The sequence below is a fragment of the Asterias rubens genome, chromosome 21 (genome assembly GCF_902459465.1).
Source record: "Asterias rubens chromosome 21, eAstRub1.3, whole genome shotgun sequence".
NCBI lineage: Eukaryota > Metazoa > Echinodermata > Asteroidea > Forcipulatida > Asteriidae > Asterias > Asterias rubens.
Window position 1 is genome coordinate 10,078,345 of NC_047082.1, and position 22,728 is coordinate 10,101,072.

At 40.6% G+C, this 22,728-nt stretch overlaps 2 protein-coding genes across 4 annotated transcripts; one reads left to right on the plus strand and one right to left on the minus strand.

The window, feature by feature from the left end:
- The first annotated feature begins 31 nt into the window (after positions 1 to 31).
- On the plus strand, positions 32 to 8,405 carry LOC117304550 (sister chromatid cohesion protein DCC1-like). Its single transcript, XM_033789075.1, has 11 exons — positions 32 to 64; positions 1,190 to 1,354; positions 1,888 to 2,050; positions 2,607 to 2,826; positions 3,656 to 3,794; positions 5,061 to 5,125; positions 5,801 to 5,880; positions 6,185 to 6,262; positions 6,490 to 6,575; positions 6,841 to 6,903; positions 7,334 to 8,405. The coding sequence occupies exons 1-11, from the start codon at positions 51 to 53 to the stop codon at positions 7,443 to 7,445; spliced, it is 1,185 nt and encodes a 394-aa protein (XP_033644966.1). The 5' UTR covers positions 32 to 50; the 3' UTR covers positions 7,446 to 8,405.
- A 120-nt stretch (positions 8,406 to 8,525) lies between these two features.
- Positions 8,526 to 15,825, minus strand: LOC117304649 (poly(U)-specific endoribonuclease-like). Of its 3 annotated transcripts, none has more exons than XM_033789207.1 (8): positions 15,716 to 15,825; positions 13,946 to 14,077; positions 12,978 to 13,118; positions 12,083 to 12,190; positions 11,526 to 11,703; positions 10,788 to 10,987; positions 9,672 to 9,895; positions 8,526 to 8,996 (listed from the first exon to the last, which is right to left on the minus strand). In XM_033789207.1, exons 1-8 carry the CDS (start codon positions 15,777 to 15,779, stop codon positions 8,772 to 8,774), a joined length of 1,272 nt encoding a protein of 423 aa, XP_033645098.1. In that variant the 5' UTR covers positions 15,780 to 15,825; the 3' UTR covers positions 8,526 to 8,771. The 3 variants fall into 3 exon arrangements, with proteins under 3 accessions (XP_033645098.1, XP_033645097.1, XP_033645099.1); XM_033789206.1 differs by lacking the exon at positions 15,716 to 15,825 and adding an exon at positions 14,285 to 14,720; XM_033789208.1 differs by lacking the exons at positions 12,083 to 12,190; positions 15,716 to 15,825 and adding an exon at positions 14,285 to 14,720.
- Between the last annotated feature and the right edge of the window lie 6,903 nt (positions 15,826 to 22,728).

A 22,728-nucleotide genomic window follows, 5' to 3' on the forward strand; every position in this document is an offset into this window, starting at 1 on the left:
ATTGAAAAAGCACGTTTTGTAGCGCCCTCTATCGAAACAATAACAAAAACATGGCGGGAAACAGGTGAGTGATTTTATGGTGCTGTCTAAAAATGTGGAAACTCTTTCTTCCATTGTGTATTTAATTTAACGTTAACGATACTTATTATACGATAACTGAAACACTGAGCATTTATGTGAACTTTTTGGGTATTGCTATTCAATAAGGGTTTGGTTTTCGATGTTGCTTTCTGCATCGATTCGTTGACACTAGACAGTGACCATGGCATTTGGCATGATTGGTCATTGTTGGTGACACCACATGATCAGCAAAAAAGACAATTCACAAGTGACACAAGAACATGGTGAACTTCACAAGCATGTCCCAATCTATGCTACAGCTGTAGTAAGCACCACAGTACTGTTTGATTAGTATTAGGTATTTAGTAACACTAACTACCATGACTATAAAAAATACTCAGTGATACTGATATTACTTAGTTTGACAAATACTATAGTGTGGGGCCATAACCATGATAACTATTAAGATGACGGCCATCAATTCATGACATGGGATGTTGTTGTTGGGGTGGGGGGGGGGGTCCTACTCCTAGAACTATTTCGATTTCGTTCCGCTACCGTCTCCCGTTGATGCAAACACTGACCATAGAGCAAGGAGGCACTGACTAAACTACAGTCCGTAAACGCATGCATGGGTATAGGGACAACTTTCTGCAGTAAAAGCTTATATTAAATTTGAATTGTTGACCGCTCTATAAAAAAACAATTTCGAACCGAAATAGTTCTAGGAGTAGTGGAGTCCCATCTGAAGGACAAAGGAATTATGGTAAAGTATCTTTTTTCAGTACGGAGTGTCATGCTCAAGTATCATGACTTGGACTCGAACCCCCACTCTTCTGATCAGAAACCACCAGCGCTTGATCGAGTCCGATGCTCTTTTCACCACTCGGCCACGACGTCCCCTAGTGCGTGGCTGCTGCCTGCCGGTGCTGCACACTCCCACAGGGAAAGAGTTGAGATGGTTTCAAGAATGCTTAGGACATGATGAAAAAGGGTGATAAAACTGATTACCGAAAATCACTTTGATTGTAATATTATGAGGGTGTTTGATTTCTTTGCAATTTGATCCCTTGATCCATACTAAACACTCCATATACCTTTTGTTTTCCTCCATGGTTCATTATTACAGAACGCTTGAACAGGTTCATACCATAGCAGAATTAGCCAAACTCGACTTGTCCGACTTATCACCGAAATGTCAATGTCTGTATTTCGGATCGGATCTCAATGCGGCCGACATGGTTCTCATGGAAGTAGAAAACTCCATCCTCAAATCCCTCGAAGAAGGAAAGAGGTAATTTGTGGGTGGATCAGGAATGATGGTTCTTTAAAGACACTGGACACTATGGGTAATGTCAAAGACCAGTCTTCTCACTTGGTGTCTCAACATATGCACAAAATAACAAACCTGTGGTAACTTCAGCTCAAATGGTCGTCAAAGTTGCAAGATAATAATGAAAGAAAAAACACCCTGGTCACACAAAGTTGTGTGCTTTCAGATGCTTGAGTTCGTGACCTCAAATTCGAAATCAAATTCGTGAAAAATTACTTCTTTCTCGAAAACTATGTCACTTCAGAGGGAGCTGTTTCTCACAATGTTTTATACTATCAACCTCTCCCCGTTACTCTTTACCAAGTGACGTTTTATGCTGATAATTATTTTGAGTAATTACCAATAGTGCCACTGCCTTTAAATACCTAGTAGGATTATTCTTTTGTAATGACACCAGGCGTGGAATGATACACGGATGCCGCGGAGGCCATGAAGGGGTCTTGGCCATCAACAAATTTCTAATTTCAGCACCGCATTTTTTAACTTCTTTACAGTATCATCATTCGTGGTGAGAAATCTGACAGTGCAGTCCTGTGTCTAGATGACAAGACATATGACATTAAGGAAGCGGAAACATCAAATACTCTACTAATGCTCCCTGACTGCTCCACACCGGAAAGTTTTGAAGACGGAAAGAAACAAATCATCAACAGATATGTAAGATATAAATTATTGTAACATTTACCTTTACTCAAGTGGTGAAAATGGAAGGCCATCATTTCAGTGAACCGCCTACAAATTCAATCCTAGTTTCAGAGATTTTCGTCAGGAGTAAGTCTCACCCCAATATTGGCCTATCGTGGCTGAGCGAACAAGAACACTGAACTCAAGCTCGGGTGGTTCTGATCAGCAGAGTGTGGGTTCGAATTCCGGTCGTGACACAAGCAAGACACTAAAACCATTATTGCTGCTTTCCTTCGGATGGGACGTAAAGCTGTAGGTCGAGTGTGTTTTGTAATGCCCATAAAAAAACCAGTGCACTTAATGTAAAGAGAAGGAGTTCACCCCGGTGTCTCCGGTTTGACCGGCAGCACCTTGGTCTCGTACTTCAAAAAAATAACTCCACATGCCATGCAGGAGAAAATACTGAGCACTGTTATACACCCCCAGGGGTGTGATAAAGTAATGTAAGAGCTAAGTATTATTACTTGGCAGACATTAATCCAACAGTGTAGCTTCAGTTTTTTTAAAACTTCTTATAAAACCTTTCCAGGTGACAGGAGTAGCCAAGTCCTACTATGAGGTCAAGAAGATGATCCCTCGGCTTCGGAAACTGCGCACGCTTCTTGAGGAGTGTCCATACAACGGGGAGATGTACGAGGAAGACGCTGAGGGGAACAGGTACACCATGGATCACATCTTAGACACAGTGCAAGCGAGCGAGACAGAAACCAGGGAAGAACTGAGGAAGCTGAGAGCTTGTTGCGTCAACGGTATGTCAAATGATCTAGGGTTTTTCTCAGGCCTTGAGTTTCGTGAAAGGGGCACAGCAATTTTCTTTCGGTAAAGCCCCCATCACAACAAACTCAGGCTCACTACAATCTGAAAAAAAATAAAGTCGATTGGACTGACACTTTATGCAAACGGAGTGGACGCAACTTTTTAAGGTCTGTTACAAACTTCACGGAGGGGCCAGCATGGGTTTGATCGGAATGGTGCTCCAGAACTGTAGGGTGTACACATAGACTGGGTCCGTTTGTAGCAAGTTCATCCCATTCACAGACAGACCCAACTCATTACTGGCTGTATTGACCCATTTCACCTGACGTAATCATCAGCAAACCCCTTGAATGCGCCATACTGGTGGGCATATTCGCTGTGTTTTTATATAGAACTCTAGGCTGTGCGTTATGCAGTGACGTGCACATTTTAGGCGACGCGGCGTTATTACACGTAAACCTGGTCATTATATGTGTGAATCCAATAATGTCTTGGATATGATAAGGGCCATCGTGTATTGTCTTCATTTTCAGAGAAACTTACACTTTGAGCATTTTTCCCTCTTAGGGTGAGGGGTAGTTCTATCGCCGCCCTTGTCGCAAACTTATGCCACAGACACAAAACAAAAATGAACTTGTTGCCCATGAGTAGGGCTCTCCGTTGGTGTATAATGGTGAGCGCGGCATCATTTGCCGCGTATGACGCGTGTGCAAGGGATCAATAAAGACTTAACGGGGAAATGTCTTCTGCCTATTTGCGTATTACTCATCTCTGGGTAATCAAAAGTATTTTCGTTCAATTATTTTTCCCCTTTTCTCTTAGGTTTCTGGAGAATGTTACATTTCGACTATGAGTGCCAAGTACTGAGTCATATTTTGTCGCTCATTGAGGAGAACTCATGGACATTCCATAAGATTCCTCTGAGGGAGACGTTAAGTACACTAGAGAACCTTGAGCCAAGGTTAGTTTTAATGTTCATCGGGGTGGCCAATCTTGCCGATTTTTTATCCATCTTTAGCTATTCACAATAGGGTGTCATTGCAGAGTGGTTTAGAACATCGGACTAAAGTTCTGGTGGTTTATTCATCAGAGTGTGGGTCGGTTCCCGGTCGTGACACTTGTGTCCCTGAGCAAGATGCTTCACTACATTTGCTTCTCTTCACCCAGCGGTATAAATGGGTACTTGCGAGGGTAGAGGTTGATACAGTGTATACAAAAGCCACTGGAGTGCCACGGCAGCTCAGGGTTGTATACTCCCCAGGAAGCTGAGAGAGATTGAAGGATTGTTATTGGCCCAATGACCAGGGGTGGATTTCACAAAGAGTTAGGACTCGTCTTATCTCGAGTTAGGACGAGTTACTCGTCCTAACTTAGGATTAATCTTAAGGTCTGCATGCTACAGTGCAGGGTTGGGACTCATCCTAAGTCCTAAGATCAGTCTTAAGTTAGGAAGACTGTTGTGAAATCGACGGCAGGGCACTAAAGCGCATTGATACGGTTATTGTAAAATGTGCTAAATAGGGACTTTTTATCATACCCCCTGTATTGGTTATTTAAAATGGGCGCGTATCTGGCACAGTGAATAGGCATGGTATTCTTCCTACTCTAGTCTGATTTCCAATTTGTTTACCTTTTGAAAAATTAGAAAAAGTATGATGAAATAGCCTGAAAAGATTGTTAAAGGCAGTGGACACTATTGGTAATTACTCAAAATAGTTGTTAGCATAAAACCTTACTTGGTAATGAGTAATTGGGAGAGGTTGATAGTATTAAACATTGTGAGAAACGGCTCCCTCTGAAGTGACGTAGTTTTCAAGAAAGAAGTAATTTTCCAAGAATTTGATTACGAGACCTCAAGTTTAGAATTTTAGGTCTCGAAATCAAGCATCTGAAAGGGTGTTTTTTCCTTTCATAGTTCAACTCCGACGACCAATCAAGCTCAAATTTCCACAGGTTTGTTATTTTATACATATGTTGAGATACACCAAGTGAGAAGACTGGTCTTTGACAATTACCAATAGTGTCCAGTGTCTTTAAAGCTTTCACCATGTTGTGATGTAGGTCAGCCCTTCAACTCAAGATTATGTTCCTACTTTTTTTGCAAGAACCAAATATCATGCCTGTGGCCCATCCACTTAACGTCGATAGTTTCAAATCCTGCTCCAGTAAAAAAAATTCCTCAGCACAACATTGACAATTTAAACCATTGTCTAATGTTTAATTTCAGAGCTATTTTAGAGCACTGCTTGGACTGCTTTGCAGATAGACTTGAAAGACGCGAGGACGATGAAGGTATGTTTAGTTTTAGTGTGAAGAAGAGCAGAGTTTGTTTGTTTGTTTGTTAACAGGGGTTTGCTCCTAATGCTTTCAGTGACTAGCCAGTGTCTAGTCAATGGGAGTTGTCATTTCATTAGTCCACCACTTATTTTAACTTGTCCATATTTCATTTATAGATTTATGTAAAGTGATGCTTCTGAACACTGAACTAGCTGGTCGAACCACTTAAGCCCAGTTCATACTTCCTGCGAATGCAAAGTGAATGTTGACGTCATAAAATTCGCAACGAATATTCGCAGCAGTTCAGCTCTGGCTGCTCACTTGCGGATATCACTGCGAGAAGATAGTTGTGACATAAAATTCACCCCAAAAGTATGAACCGGGCTTTAGAGAGCTTTTGGTGCTCAATATTGTGTCCTCCACATGTTCTGGGAATCTCTGGAACTATCTGTATGTTTTTGTGGAGAGGGGTTACTTCTGTACGAGAGGGTCAAAGTATGAGCAATTGTTTTGGAGGGCACCCTCTGCCATAAAGGCCTACCATGTATGATATGTTGGAGAGAGTTTTGTTTTGGACTGTCAGGTCCTTAGGTGTTTTAACTTGCCCGGGGCCAGCGAACCATTGTTATAATGGAGAACACTGCCATAAGCAGCAACTCACTATATTTTTCTTTCTTTTTTTGTTCTCAGAGGACGAGATATTTTACTGTCTTAATGAGGACACAGTTTGCCAGCTTTTTGCAGAGATGCTTCTCAGACCAGCTGAAAAGGTAGGAGAAAATTGTTGAAAGGAAAAAGTTTCTTCGGTCTTCAAAAACATTACAATCATTCATATTGACCACTAACAGGTTTTCAAAAAATGTTTATTCAAGCCTATACCGTGTCCTTTACTCAATAAGAAATTCCTACTTTTTCCTAAGGACCCAATATCACGCCCGAAGTAGGGAGGTTGGCCCCATCACGTTTGAACGGGCAGTGGAAACACTGCCTATAAACTGAAAAACATCCTTGTAAATAGGTTGAATTTGACGACTTGAATTATTATATCTGTGTTCGTTTGCATTTTGGTTTCAGTTTAATTTTGCTGAATTTCTGTTGTCGTGGCAACAGAGCGTACCAGAAGGAATGACGACCGGATTGCATCAGTTACAGGTGAGATGGTTTTTCTGGTATAATATTAGTGATAATTCAATACTTGTATAGCGCCCTCATACACCGTGTTTCAAAGCCCTTCTCCAACGGAGTGAGAAACAGCTGCCAAATCTTTACCTGATTCTGCGAAAAGTGCCCTGAAAGTAAACCATCCAAAAGAGCATTTAAAGGCTTTTCTGAATATTTCTAAATCACAGAATACATTTTGGATGTTTATGTTACTGCAGGGGGTTGCCTTGATTGACAAGTCCAGCAAGCCAGAGGTTATCTTTCATTTTCCACTCTCGTCAACACCGGAACACGAGGCAGACAGGTAAGAGAGATGGATAAGACATATTTTGTTTCATAAAGCTTCTTATAGGGAACATAGACATGATTTTATTAGTTTTAGATATTGTTGTTCTTCAGTATAATTTGTATTTCTGTAATTTTCAACAAACATTTTTACTCTTAGTTATAAGCATGTCCGACAAAGCAAATTTCTATTTTATGGACAAAAGACATTGAACTGGAATTTAATTGATTTGAATTTCTGCCTAAACTTGAATTTGTATGTTTGTATTCATTCCGATTACCAGGTTCAACTTCCTGTTTAAGACCAGGGAAAGATGGACACAGGAGGAAATTCATCCGTACATTGGGTAAGAATTTGTTTTGTAAGAGCACAACATTTTTAAATAACTCCCTCTAAGAACTGTGGTTGTTCTGAGGAGAAGTGATGGTTAGAGACAGTGGACACTATTGGTAATTGTCAAAGACCAGTCTTCGCACTCCGGGCATCTCAACATATGCATAACATAACAAACCTGTGAAAATTTGAGCTTGATTGGTCGTCAAAGTTGCGAGATAACCATGAAAGAAAAAAACACCCTTGTCACACGAAGTTGTGTGCATGGTGTCTCTGCAAACCTCACTTGATTGTGTTTCCACCATGCAAATTTCCAAGTTTCTACTAGGTAGATGAAGTATTAATTTAATAGTAAACGAATAAATTTCCCAGTAACTTCAACTGATGTTGTACCAGCACTTCATATTATTTAATCTTTTGGGGTTATTTTTTCCTCTCTGCAGGGATTTGGTAACAGAGAAATTGTCCGAGGGAGCTTTGCTTATGAAGTACTGTAGGGCATCTGCTGGTGTTAATGGGATAACAGTATACAACTCCAAAAGGCCAATCAAGTAGCTGCAATTCTTAGAGATGTGAAAGTGCTTGACTGTCAACTTCCACCTGATTTGAAAACGGAACAGTAACTTCCCTTACGGAACTTCAATTATGATGTGGAAGTGAGGTGGCCGAGCGGTTTAGAGCACTCTGGTGTTTCTAATCAGCGGAGTGTCCCGTGTGTTGTGTAGCGCATGTAAAAGAACCCAGTGCACTTATCGAAAAGAGAAGAGGTTCGCCCTGGTGTTCCTTGCTGAGGCTGCTGAATTTGCCACAGCACCTGTATAAAGTGTATATACTAAGCGCCTTGAGTACCTTGTTGGTAGATACATGCGCTATATAAGACTTTGATATTATTGTTATTATTATGTGGACATTTCTGTGGTCACTATGCAGGAAACGTGGTCACTGGGCAGTAGGGTTGGCATACTGGTATCTTTCCTCATTTGCCACCTCTAGGACCCTGGTTCGAATCCTGCTAGGGAGCACTTCGTGCAATGAGATATCAGGCCGAGATAGGACATGTTATGTTCACTTACATACATAGGAGGGCCTATGCCTTAGAAACTTTTAGTCTTGAAATGGGAAAAAACGCCCTCAATTTACCCACAAAATTAATGATCTTATCATAAGAAACCAAATTTCTTTTTAGTTAGGCTGTTTTGTCATGGCCGCTCAGTGCAAAGCACTTTTGTTGTTGTTGAGGGTTCTTTTGTTTCTTCAACCCAGATAAATGTGACATATTATTGTAACAATAAAATTTAATGAAATGAAACATGAGAATTTTTTTTTCGATTTCCGTAATTTTCTTTTTGTTTTTTGTTTAATTTATACATGATTATTGTAAAGGTTTTTGCAAAAGTGAACCAAACGCTGCACAAATTGTGAATCCATTTGACCTGGGGTGGATTCCACAAAGGTAGTCCTAACTTAGGACTAGTCCTAGGCAATGCTAAGAGATAGGACCAGTCCTAAGTTAGGAGGACTAGTCCTAGGCAATGCTAAGAGATAGGACCAGTCCTAAGTAGTCCTAGGCAATGCTAAGAGATAGGACCAGTCCTAAGTTAGGGTCCTAACTTAGGACTGGTCCTATCTCTTAGCATTGCCTAGGACTAGTCCTAAGTTAGGACTACCTTTGTGAAATCCACCCCTGGACCTCCAGTTTAAACACGAAGTTAAATTTTTATAATTGGGAAAATGTAAAACTAACTCCTGAACCTGACATTGGATTGATGGTAAAATGTTAACACCACCTCGTCTAATAATACTTTGATGACATCACTCACGGACACCCTGTTTTTGTGTTATTAACAAAAACTTACTGTCTGAGTTGTCTGTGTGTCACCTTTAAGATGTAAAGTATGCTGATCCAAATACTTGCGCTCCCTTGTAGTCGTATGTCTGCACATTTGCAGTCTGTCCATTGATCTTGAGTCTGCAGAGTGAGTTGGGAGACTTCAAGAAGCAAGTCGAGAAGAGTGCAATTTCGAACTCGGGGCTGACGCCGTACATTGTGGACGTGACTGGCTTGACGCGGTTCGACCACTTGAACTGGTATTTGATTAGATTGGGCTGTGTAGGAAAGGAGACACAGGGAAAGTTTATCGATTGGATGATTGATCAATTAGTTGATTGGCAGCGCAAATGATAGACTGATTGATTGTTTGATTAATTGATTGATTGTTTCTATTTATATACATCAGAAAACTTAACCACGTGTTGTTTTCAGGCGGCCGCCTTTTGAAATGAATTTTTTTGGTACACTTTTTTACGACCCACACAAATAATATGTCACTTTGGCTGGTACGAGCGTACGTGACACAGTTATTATAATCTTATCTTTTTGCAATGAGATTAAAATTATTAATAGAGATCCCTGACGTTGTGGGGATAATAATGTATTCTGAACATCTGGATCACACACGTCACATTTTGCGCTGAAACTGAGACCAACTCAAGAACTGACTCCGCGGTAGTGCAGTTAATTACGATCCTATACGCTTAAATAGTAGTCCAAGCCAATTGCCTGTACCTTCCGCCTGGGAAGTAACTAAATCATGGAGGTCTAATAAAAAAAAGGGGGACAGTTCTTTTCAGATCTGAAAAGTCTCCCGAACATCTGATATCTACTCGTCGGCGGTAGTAGAATAACAAAAGACATTTCTCTCAAGAACAAGTTCTCCTGACAAGTAGATACACGTACCGCAAGTTGATACCTCACCATGCCATGCCTCAAAATCTATCTACCTGTTTTTGTTTGATGTATCCGTAATAGTTAGCATGCCCCTGGTCTTCCAAAAGGTACATGCGGACCCAGTTATGGAAACCGGATATCGTGGAGCTATCTGAGAACTCGCCAACGAACACGTGTTCAAATCCCGAGGAGTCTTGTGTGGCTTTACGAGAGTAGTGAGTGAAGAGAAGTCCTCGAATGAACGTCTTGTATTGGCTGAGACTCCCTGAATAATAGTCTGTTCATAAAAAAAATAATGTAATTTTCAATTGAATGTTCCTCACTACACCTAAGCCTTCACATATTTATATGTACAATGAGTAGGCCAAGTCAAGCTATAAGGCAACGAACAAACAGACAAACAAACGTCACAACTAACGAACAAAATGTGATCGTTTAGCTTTCGATCCAACCGGACCTTTGTTTAGTGCAAAAACTGGGGTGTTAAATTGTTTCTTCCTGGTATCTATTATGTAACAACACCAACATGGTGTTATTTTATCCACATTACTATATCGTTGGTGAAATTAACACCCCAGTTTTTGCAGTGTAGAGGCACAACCAAGCGCACATATTAGGGAAGGTATCAACCAAAAGGCGGGAAAATATTTGTCAATCAAAGTTAATAGTTTACAATGGAGTGGCAAGGAACCAAGCAGAGTAAAGTTGTGGAGGCAAACTTGATTGTCAGATGAATGGGTGGATGATTGAAACCATACATGGTTTTCATGTGTGCAGGGAAAATAAATTGACTGCATTATAGTAGGGGGAAGCCCTTGAATTTGAATACCACGTGTAGATGTTTTTGAACGTTCTGATATCGGCCTGGAAAACCTATATAATATAAACCCTTACTCTTGGCTTTGACAAACTGGTACTCCCGCTGCATGACCACTACATGATCACAGTGTTGAATTTGAATACGACGTGTAAATGGTTTTTTTTAATGAACTTTAGCTGATACCGACCGGGGAAAACCTATAGACCCTTACTCTTGGCTTTGACAAACTGGTACGCCCGCTGCATGACCACTACATGATCACAGTGTTGAATTTGAATACGACGTGTAAATGTTTTTTTTTTAATGAACTTTAGCTGATACCGACCGGGGAAAACCTATAGACCCTTACTCTTGGCTTTGACAAACTGGTACGCCCGCTGCATGACCACAGTGTTGAATATCGCATTCATGAACTCGTCCTCTTCGGCCGACTCTGTGGACGTCTTGGTCTCAGTCTTTCCCTGTGTGGTGATGTAGTTGTTGAAGAGCTTTATGAGGGCTTTGTATGTCGGTCTTTGAAGCATTTGAGCGTTAACTGAGGAAAACAATCTGTAGAGGGAGAGGGCATCTTTGTTTTAGATTTGTTGGCATGTGTTGGACACAGAGCGCTTTGCAACCCCTTGAAACGGCACTGTAATAAACGGCATAGCTTATTATTTTGAACCATCTTGCAACAATGTGCTGTAAAACTGTTTGTCATGATGAAGACTGGATTCTAGGGGATTAAACATCTCTCTTACCCATTTGGTTTTACGTCGATGATTATGAATTGCACAACTCAAGAAATCGTGACCCAGTAACTATAGACGACAATATTTATTCTAGCCGTTTTGAAACCAGCGGTTAGCTTGGTAGGATTCGATCCCACAACCTTGTGATAGCAAGTCATGTTATATTCTCACCACTGGACCCGCACGATAACTTGATGCACTGACTTGGAGAGGACGGGGTTGAAGCTTTCACAAAACAAATGATCTGTATTAAGAATTGGGTCTATTTGTGATTTCGGAGGTCTTGTTGGCAAGGATTTTACTTATGGTGTTGGAGTGAGGGGAGATCGGGGAGGTCATGATCAAATAATAGAAACCTGTTGTAGGAGACGTCCTGATGCAAATACGAGTCACTGATGTAGTTGCCCGTATTCATCACTAGATCGCTACCGATGCTCAGTCGATTGACATCATCAGCCCAGATGGCGCTGGCAAATGCCGATATGTCCACAGGGATCACTGGGGCAGACGTTGGTGGAGGGGCTGGGGCACCGCCTGATGATCAAAAGATATTAAATAGTACTTTGAACCTTTCTACATTATTATAATTATTTATTTATTTGGCAAGTCACATCAAAATACAAAATTACAAATAATTTATACGAAAAGGATAAAGCTCTTGAAAACATTAATTATATACTAAATAGATAAATCTGGAATGGAAAACAGTAAAAAAGGGTGTAATACATCTATAAAACAAGGTATAAGTCACAAAGAAGTTGACCGGGATTTATGGTAACAACAACTAAAATTCAAAATCCCAGTGACGCATATTAAACAAGCATTCTTTCCAAGTTGTCTGAAAACAAAATGAAAATACTTTTTTTAGTAATGAAATTACTGAAAATTGTATCCGTGTTATCAATGTCATTACATAGACTTCCGTAGTCGCTGCAACAGTCCCCGAACTTGGAGCATTTAGAGTTACATTGGCATGGCTGGGTCGAGTCGGGAATCTGACCACATCGTCCAGTACACGAGCCTGTGTTATTATAAGAGGAAGGTTTTAAGTTCTATAAAACGTTGAAGTTTTAAAAACATGACAGTTAAGTTTAATAATGGATATTTGACACTCACATTATGTTTGTACAGTAAATAGGTGTAGTTTGTTGTACAGACATTATTTAAATGGCCAATATCCAATGTCTAAAAAGCAACATCGATATTCGCTGTACAAACATATGTGAATGTCCAATATACAATATCTAAAAAGCAACATCGATATTCGCCGTACAGACATACCATTATAAAAACATATAGGCCTAGTTTGCGGATAGCAAGCACGTATGACAAGAAAACTGGTTACTTGATGAAAGAGACGCTGAGTTGTGTGGTTATGACAAGTAGTTGACGTCTCTGGCTGCATGGACTGTGTCTGCTCTCAAGTCAAGAACTGCATGGGCTTTGGGTCTGACTTTGCGGGAAAAAACAGCCTATGGATTGTGTGTGTGTTTAAGAATGTTCATTTCACTCTATGATTTCTCCAACCGAATAATTAATGACAATATGATGTTCCCATAACAAGTATTTACTTGTTTCGTCGTCCCTTCGATGTTAATTTGAATCACTTGTTTAGGTAATCGTTTGTGCATTTGGGCCTTGCCTGAATTGCTGTACAGTCAGTTAAAAGTTAGATTTTCAAGGGACTGTAACAATAGCCCATATAATTCTTTGCATTGTATTGTTATGGTTTGCGCATGAGGATCCTGCATTTTGCGTATTTTTAAACTTAAGTATAACTTAAAAATAAGTATATAGTATATAGCTACCTGGTGCAGTTGTGGTCACCACAATTTTACATCGGGCGTCGTGGTCTGAACAGCAGCCTGCTATCGGCCACGATCCACACTGAGAATCGCAAGTACATGGATAGCGAATGTCGGTATCGTCACATCGATTGAGACAAGATCCTGGAGCGAAAGACTAGAAAGGGTAAATACACTCCGTGTGTTTGTAAGAACACAAACATGTTAATACACATCAATGTATTAAGGTTAAACAAAATATACATGTACAAACATGTTAAATCACGAGGCAAAGAAAATAGATGGATTGGACATGACGTCATTGACCACCAACTTTGATGAAACGTGCACAACACAGAAATGCTATCATTGGCTGAGAGTTCGCACTGAATACACGCGTGCACCATTCAATTGTTTTACATCAAAGATGGCGGTCGGTGACACTATGTGCAATCCATATATACCTCAAACCTCTGGGGCAATGTGGGGCAGAAAGCCAAATGGAGGATGATGGACGATTAACGACACACAAGTTGAACGGGAAAAAGGGCGTAGCCTATAAGCAACCCAAGCTAACATTATACGTCGGTCCAAGGTTGGCAAACGTACAATTATTGTTTTGGTGGGCAACTGTTGACAAGTGACGTTGCAGTGACGTTGTTTTTTCCATCGGGCAACGACGAGTATGTTGGGCCACCAAAGTTGACACCCCCCCCCCCCACAAAAAAAGGGGGGAAAAATGAAAAAAATATTGGTATATCAGTTGTGCATTTGGTTACTGACTGGTAATTACCAGTCAGCACTCTCTATCTAGCGCACAAGGGTTGTTAGTTTATTTTTTATTTTTACTTTGCCGTGTTAAAGCTGGCAAAATCAGTTACGCACGGTGATAAAAAAATAAATAATCCAAGGTTGTAAATTTAGCAGCAAGGGACATGGCTATACATTTTAGATGAGTAAAAACAAAAAAGATCATTGTGACCACACTTTACCCTCTACGCAGTACCGATTATAGTCGTTGCAGCAGTCGTTGAATTTCAGGCAGACCGAATTGCACTGGCAGCTGTACGCGCTGCTCGCCTTATCACCGCATCGTCCGAGACAGCTAACGGCTGCAGTTGCGCCTACAACATAAAGCAGAGACAAGTAAAACATGTGAAATCCCATCGAGCAGAACCTCTTCCTACAATTATTCTTTATACTTTTAAAAGAGAGCAGTCTGTACACACTTTACAATTAATAAAAATACAGATACAGAAAAGGATAGTTCTTGATGAAATAAAGAAACCCGTATAGTCGTGGTACTATATAGGCGGCATTCTGAACATTACCTTTACGAATATTAGCAGGACTTACGCTACCTTCAGCTCGATCATAAAATACACCGGTAAAGTAGAGCGAGATCAGCAATGAAATGACCAGTACAGATGATAATATTGACGCTTTGATTATTGCCGGTCGACACGATGTTGACGGGGGGCTGGCGTCCATTTACACGGCGTGCGTCAAGCTCTTTCACACCCTACCCAGTGCGCAAGAAAGGAGTTCAGTTTCACTTTTTTTGGGTGCGAGCTCACTCTTTCCAGCGGCTTATATCACTGCACAAAACCGTTCCGTTAGCATTTTGGCAGTATGGCTGACACTAAAGAGTTCACGGTTTGGATTAGGTGCATTCAAACAAATTTACCTATACCAAATAGTGCAGCTGCAGTGACGTGCCCACCATACCTCAAGATAGCTTATGGTGATTTGGCGAGTAAAACAAAGTCGTTCCAAATTCAAGGAAGTACATTTGGTGTCGTTGTGTATATACTCATAGAGTAAGGATAGTACTCCATGACATACTGTACACATATATTTTCAGTTGACTCATCGTCACGACATCCCGTATGATTCATAACTAGCATTATTGCCCCCCCATCCCCTCGTTCTATAGACCTTATGCATTGACGTCATCCAGCGGCCATCTTAGTGTAAAAACGGTGACGAAACAATCGAATCGCACAGATGTGTACGCGCGGCGCACAGGATTGGCCAATGAACGACCTCCTTTTGACCTCTAGGTTAGGGTGCCCTACTGAAATGACGTCATGTGCATAAGGTCTATTGGCGTAATGCTGCACCCACACTGCACAAAATTGGATGTTAAGATTGACACTAATGGGTGTTGTCACATAAAGCATCCGAAGAGGGATTCAAAACTAACATCATGGGGTGTTAAAATACCACAAATTGTTTTGGTAGAAAACAGTGTTGTTTTTAACACCCTACATGTGTTGTAACCTTTTATTGTTTTTTGGTATCTATAAGGCGTCAACACCTATGGTGCTAAAGTTGAACACCCTTGTTTTTGCAGTGCATGTACGATACATGGTTTGTTTGTATCACATTCATGTTTAGCTCTTGAAATAATGATGTGTCCTCGAGACTCTGTGATGACGAAGAATGTATCTCTGGTGTTGTCAGCATCAGTTGACGTCCCGTCATGACACTAATTGTGCCCTTGAGCAAGGCACTTCATAATAATTGATTCGTAAAAAGTTGGGAAGTGTGGTGCATTCTGACCTGTCGACCATGCTCCTAGTGGATTAAACCCATGTCTACATGTTTAACCACTATTTTAGGCTTGAGCAGCTCCATGAAATTGGGCACAAGTCTTGAAGGTATGGTACGCTAAGGTAGAAAGTGTTAAAACACTGGAAAGTTGACACAGTCCCAAAGGTAACAACAAACTAATACACTAAACTCAACTAAACACTCACTTTTAATTGCTACAGCAACGACCAGAATATAGCAGAGCAACGTCATCTTGCACGCGTGAAGCATCTTTCTGGCACGGGATCGCACGTCGGAAGTAATGATTACCTTTTAGAATAACCGGACTTTTTATTCAAAATACTGAGATCCAACCACGTGTTGTCTTTCAAACCAGGAAGTCCAACTACCGGTCTGCTTCTTAGACTTGATTCAAGTCCCGTTCGCGTGTGAAAGGTCCCCAAGCATATCGCGCCAACATAGCAAACAAGTCAACACAGTGCGCGCTCGCCATCAAAATGTGCGTCCCAAGAATGCGGAACAGGCTGGGGAATAAAAAGCATCACAGAAACAATAGTTTTCTGGCGATGGCACGGGATTGGGACTTGAGTCAAGTCTATCTGCTAATATGACAGACCAACCTGTCATGAAAATGATAGACAAGAATGTCTAACTTGCTAAACCGCCCAGCTGTCATGTGTTTGCTCTCGTTCCGTGGAGCATTGTTGTTTTGAGATAATGAAGTAATTATTTTAACTATTATTTTAAGATTAGTATCGTTACTTTTTATGATATAACTCAGAAAATATCTCAGGACATTTCAAGGTCAAAGAACAAAAAGTATATAAAGGCACTGGACACCTTTGGTATTAATGACATAGGCCCGTATTCTCACTTGGTGTATCCCAACATGTGTATACTAATAAATCTGTTAAAAGTTTGACCCAATTGGTCATCGAAGTTGCAAGAGAAACCGTGAAAGGAAAAACAACTTGTTGCACAAATTATTTGGTGTGCTTTTAGATGCATAGTAAAAGGCTTCAGGCCTGAAGTGAGAATTTACCTCTTACTCAAAAAACTACGTTAATACTTTCAGAGGGAGCCGTTTCTCAAAACGTGTTATACTATCAACAGCTTTCAGTTGCTGGTTTACCAAGTTAGTTTGTATGCTTACAACATATTTTGAGTGGTTCAAAAGTCAAGGTCGTGCCATGGTCTTGTATTAAATGTACTGTTCGCACTGTTGGAATGGATTGGTCGGGGCAGCGTTAGCTGGTCAATGGGTGGCTACACGGGGGTAGGAGGACCGGGATTTTTTTTCCCCAAGCCTGTTGCTGTCTTGGTATCCTTTGTGATCGGTTGGCGTTGTTTTGGCTGGTGCATTTTTTTTTAGTGTGCGGGCCTTTTGTATTTTGGTGCTTTGTAATTCTAACGTAACTTATTTTGTAATTTATATAGTTTTGTTATTGATTGTGTATACTTGTATTTGGCCAGTGGATGTCAAGTTTCTATGTTTTTTAGCGTGGACAATATTAAATAAAATCTAATCTAATCTAATAATTAATAATGCTAAAATTAGCTCTTATGTAGTTAATACATTAATAATAAACAACTAGTAGATAAATTTGAGTGATCGTAAACATGTTTCATAAAATTCTTTTAAAAATTTACATGTCCCCTACATGGAGGATTTCAAACGACATTCAAAAACACGTAGCTCCCAATTATTGCCCACGTCTGTTTTGTACTTAAAGACACTGGACACTATTGATAGTTGTCAAAGACCAGTCTTCTCACTTGGTGTATCTCAACATGTGCATAAAGTAACAACTCTGTGAAAATTTGAGCTCAATTGGTCGTCGAAGTTGCGAGATAACAATGACAGAAAGATGCTTGATTTCGAAACCTCAAAATCTAATTCTGAGGTCTCGAAATCAAATTCTTGAAAAATTACTTCTTTCTCGAAATCTACGTTACTTCAGAGGGAGCCGTTTCACACAATGTTTTATACTATCAACCTCTCCCCATTAGGGCCTACTCGTTACCAAGTATGCTAATAATTATGTTGAGTAATTACCAATAGTGTCCACTGCCTTTAAGTAACAGCACCTTGAACAAAACAGCATTGGAAAAAACTCAAACACAGCAGTCTGATATGTTTATTAAAGGGAAAGTATAGGTATGGTAATAACTCTTTAAATAAACGGCAATAAAAACTATTGCTAAAAATCATACAACAGCTTTAACATTAGTCTTGAAGTCAAGACGGTAATTGTTAAGCGCGGTCTAGTTACCGCGGTGTAGCTACGGGGACGGTACACTCACCATCGATCTCAGAATGTGTGTGTGAGTCAGTTGCGCTACCTACGACCGTTGCATGTGTATACTCGCACTGTGACTGTTGCATGAACGGCAGACAAATAGGCAGCGCCTTACGACTTGTCATCAAGTCTACTTTTACATAGAATAAAGCATTTTGAGAAACATTTCACTTCAAGGTTATGTGGCTAAAATTATCAATTTTTGTGCTCCGACATTCTTGAATCCGAGAAACGTTACTGCATTAACGCTTCTGAGGTTTTATATCCATGTTTAGGAATAATTTATCTTGCATGGACATAATGGGAGACTTTGGAACGCTAGGTGGCAGCAGATCTACCAGGTAAATTTACATTGTTTACGGAGCTCTGAGCTTGCGCACATTTTACCTGGTAAAGTCTGCTGCCACCAAGCGTACCAAAGGTCTCCTATTATTCGCTCCGGATTCTCTGCGATATCTAAATATAAAAAAACGCGACCACCCTTTGAAATGTTTTTTTTTCTGTTCCGAAAGTGTCCAATGCTGTCCAAGGGTATACCTCGCCTTTAACGCGTCTCCGGAATCTAAGAGTTTACCTTCAGAAAAATAAATTGGTTGATTTTGCAGACTGCGCCAATTCCCCTTGGAGTGACATTCACTCGTGGTTAAGGGTTTCAGGGATACAAAACTGAAAGGCGTTATTCAAATGGTGGAAAAAGCAAATTATTATTAAATCAATTTTCGTTTTGAGATGTGATCGTAAAATTCAAACTAACAAGTACGTGGTGGGTGTAATGAGTGACGCATTCGTCTCGTAGCAACAATTAGTTGATTCGACGTTTGAAACAAGGCATTCATACCTTCATGGCAAACCGACTTCGCATGTCACCTTTGGTTGTCCAACCACTGGACTTGTTTGCTGTATGGTTTGCTCAAGGACTTTGGTGACGAGAGGATCACAGGGTTTATATTCACGCAAAACCCCAACAGATTTTCATTTCACGCTTGACGTTGATTGTCAGATCAGTCTGCGAACAAAAAAACTGGCGTTGAACTTAAAAGTATACTTCACTTGATTACGTCCTTAGCTTACACATTGAGGAAAGTAGAATTTTATAGCTGAAGATGACGCTGTTCACCACATGCAGATGTTTCAGCAGTTTGTGTTGTTTTCTTTTCGTAAGGGCGCTTTTGGCAGCATGTCCTCCCGGCTGGTTGACTTGGCAAGACTCCTGCTACATCTTGCTGCCTGAGAGGATGAATTGGTTCGATGCTAAGAATGCTTGTGGCCGGCAAGGAAGCAAAATGATTGTCCCAAACACGGCAGATGAGGGCAGCTTTATTTGGCAAGAATTCAGACCACAGATGGACAATCTGGCTGAAATTTCGAATGATGAAGATGCGGAACTTTGGTTTGGCTGTTACAAGGATACAAACAAACGGGTGATCACGTGCTTGGGTGACGCAGGCTTTACTGGCTATATTAACTGGAATGATATCGAAGATGCTGATTATGAAAATGATCAGGATTGCATCAGAATGGCTGAAAAGCACGATGGTAAATGGGGAGACAAAGATTGTAATCAGGTCAAATTCACCGCTTGTGAGATGAAGGATGTTTCTAACCCCGTGTACTGCCTGACAGCTGACGATGAGGGTCGCTTCATACCTCAGTGTCTGCTCAACCATGACATCAAGAACCTGTCAGCCAAGGGAGTCATTGGGTGTGGTCAGGCGTGCTGGGCGGAGCCTCGATGCCACTCCTTCAACCTCTGGCAGCTGGGTAAGATGTGTCAGCTGAAGTATGCATCCCGTCTTGAGGCTGACGTCACTGATTTCATTTCTGTGGATGGCTGTTCCCACTTTAGTTTGTAAATTTCACCGATGGGAGACTTTAGACAGTCCTTATTCACAGTAGTGCGCGTGCTCATATCCTCGCGGGCAATTCTGAGCATGCGCGCGCTTTCTCGGAGCCGTAAAAGCATTGATCTTCAGTATAATGGAGATCAATCGCATAGCAACGGACTGTGCGAAGCAACGGACTGAGCGAAGTTTATGTTGTTAACATGAGCCGAAGATTAGGAACCAGAATCTGTGACGACTCTCAAATAGACCTTATGCACATGACGTCATTTCAGTACGGCGCCCACACATTGAGGTCAAAAGGAGGTTGTTCATTGGCCAATCTATGTGCGTTTCGATTGTTTCGTCACCGTTTAACCTCAAAGATGGCGGCTGGATGACGTCAATGCATAAGGTCTATTGACTATTTCGACCATGCTCCAGTGCTGGCGATATAGTCAATATCCCTCTGCTCTATGGTTTTCTTGGTTAGACAGTTCGAGTTTAGTCGCACCCGAACTTGCTCTTCGCAACACACTTTAAAAAATGGGGACTTTTGGGACGCTAGGTGGCAGCAGACTTACCGGGTAAATAAGGCCGTGTCCGAAACGGCGACTTCGGCTACAGCTACGGCTAGATCGCGCGCGTCTGCCTATTCTTTAACACTGGTAGACGCGCTGATCTAGACATAGCTGTAGCCGAAGTCGTCGTTTCGGACACGGCCTATGTTGTTCTCTATCTTGTACCTATGCTCAGAACTACTTCAACAATGGAAGCTTACCTGGTAAGTCTGCTGCCACCTAGAGCTCAGAAGTCTCCCATTTTACTGTAGTTGTTTTAAAGGCTTGTTCGTTTACGGTAGAAGCGAAGACATTCTGTTAAAAAAGCGTGTTTTGATTTTTAGGACTCTTTAAATATTTTGTATTGTGATTATTACTGCTTTGAGTAATCAAAAGTGTCGAGAGTGCCTATAAAATAAGTATATTAAGTTTGGCCACAGTGTATTTAACACAGTTAGGTAGAAACGAAGATATTCTGTAAAAAGAAATGTATTTGGTTTTCAGAACTGAGATATTAACACTAGTTAGGTTTAATGACAAAATCATAATTATGACACTTTACGAAACTGTCGTGCATTCAATTCAATTCAATTTAATTCAAAAAACTTTAATCACCCTTTGCAGGCAAATACAAAAGCAGACCAGCTCCATATAAAAATATTAAGAGAAATATACAATTACAATAATTTAAAAATATAAAGATTACTTGACAAAATGACAAGGCAGATTATGTACAAATGGTTGAAACCACAGCAATTTAAACTGTGTCATGTGAACCAGTAAATCATTGTAAAAGTAATAATGTGTATAGCTTATTCTTGATGTGGTACTGAACACAGTTGTATTAAAGCGCACAAAATATCATTGGTTGTAGTGGTATTGTGTGTTGTGAGCGGCAGTGACATAGTCCCCAGACTTTCCCCCTCAATGGACACCGATTCGAATCCCATCTCGGACAAGAAACTAATACGCGGAGGTTTTCATTCCCCCTCTCAAATCAAAGACCAATATTTTCATCTTCGAGTCTTCGGGTTGCAAACAGAGAAAGTATCCAAGACAGGCCCATACCAGCAAATGTGTTATATGCCCTCAAGCCCTTTTTATACGCATCTGAAAGCAAACAAGTTTTTGTAACAAGAGTGTTTTTTTCTTTCCTATTATCTTGCAACTTTAATGACCAATTGAGTCAAAATTTTCACAGATTTGTTGTTGTATGCATATATTGGTATAGACATCAAGTGAGAATACTGGTCTTTGACAATTACCAAAAGTGTCCAGTGCCTTTTAAGACACTGCACACTATTGGTAATTTTCAAAGACCAGTCTTCTCTCTTGGTGTATCTCAACATACGCATAAAGTAACAAACCTGTGAGAATTTGAGCACGATTGGTCGTCGAAGTTGCGAGATAATAATGAAAGAAAAGACACCACTGTCACACGAAGTTGTATGCGTTTAGATGGTTGATTTCGAGACCTCAAGTTCTAAACTTGAGGTATAGAAATCAAATTTGTGGAAAATTACTCCTTTCTCCAAAACTAGGTCACTTCAGAGGGAGCCGTTTATCACAATGTTTTATACCATCAACCTCTCCCCATTACTCTTTACCAAGTAAGGTTTTATGCCAATAATTATTTTGAGTAATTACCAATAGTGTCCACTGCCTTTAAGAGAAGCAAACCGACATCGAAGTGAGGGCTTGTTTGTTTAAATACTCTCGGGTTATTATTGGTCTCCTGCCAATGCTCATTTACCCTAGCGGGTCGTTCGATAATTACATTTGGTTATCATTCACCAAATTGAGTCAAATCGATGCTTTTAAATTACTCCCCTTCCCCTCCCCCTCCCTGTAATTTCTTGGTCATTTTGAAGCAGAAGATGCACAATGATCCACAATCACTGTGTTCGTGGGTGAACTCCGGTTCGTCGTTGCGTGTTTTGTCCTGGTGTTTTGAGACGCCTGCAGGTGAATCTCAGTAAAAGTGCAGATCAGACCTCACCTTAACCATCGAAATGGCTGCCGGACACTTCTTGATCGTTGTGTTGGTAAGTAAATAAAGATGAATAAACTGACTCTGGATATTATCAAGATTAATCAGAATGAAATTTTGAGCGTGAAACCAGGCTTTCTGCTTTTTCTCACCCATACACTATTGATGTGTTGAGATGTAGAACAAGGAGCCAATCCAAGCTTTATTCCACATGCTGTATCTACTTGTGACTCCCTGCCTGGCGTATTTTCCCCTCCATCCTACACTCTAGACTGTTTTGAAAAGAATATCCGGTCCTGTGTACCTTCAGCTCCCCTGAGTCCTTTCCCCTCTAAATAATTTTCTTCTTTTAGCCATACCAAGAGTTGCTTTTAGCCTTGTTTAGGACGAACTTGCATGGTAAAACAGAGAGAAAGAACAAAAATACTGGTAGTATTTTGCATCAAAGACTTATTAAAGCCATTGGACACTTTCTGAACAGAACAAAAATTAAAAGTTCACAGATTTACAAATAACTTACAGGGTTTACAGAAGGTAATGGTGAAAGAC

Coding starts and splice junctions, on each gene's coding strand:
- LOC117304550 (XM_033789075.1), top strand. Junction 2,051..2,606: donor AACAAATCATCAACAGATAT/GTAAGATATAAA, acceptor AAACCTTTCCAG/GTGACAGGAGTAGCCAAGTC. Junction 2,827..3,655: donor GAGAGCTTGTTGCGTCAACG/GTATGTCAAATG, acceptor CTTTTCTCTTAG/GTTTCTGGAGAATGTTACAT.
- LOC117304649 (XM_033789206.1), bottom strand. CDS start 14,444: ATGGACGCCAGCCCCCCGTCAACATCGTGTCGACCGGCAATAATCAAA. Junction 12,191..12,977: donor GGTGACCACAACTGCACCAG/GTAGCTATATAC, acceptor ATAATAACACAG/GCTCGTGTACTGGACGATGT. Junction 10,988..11,525: donor CAGGACGTCTCCTACAACAG/GTTTCTATTATT, acceptor CTCCCTCTACAG/ATTGTTTTCCTCAGTTAACG.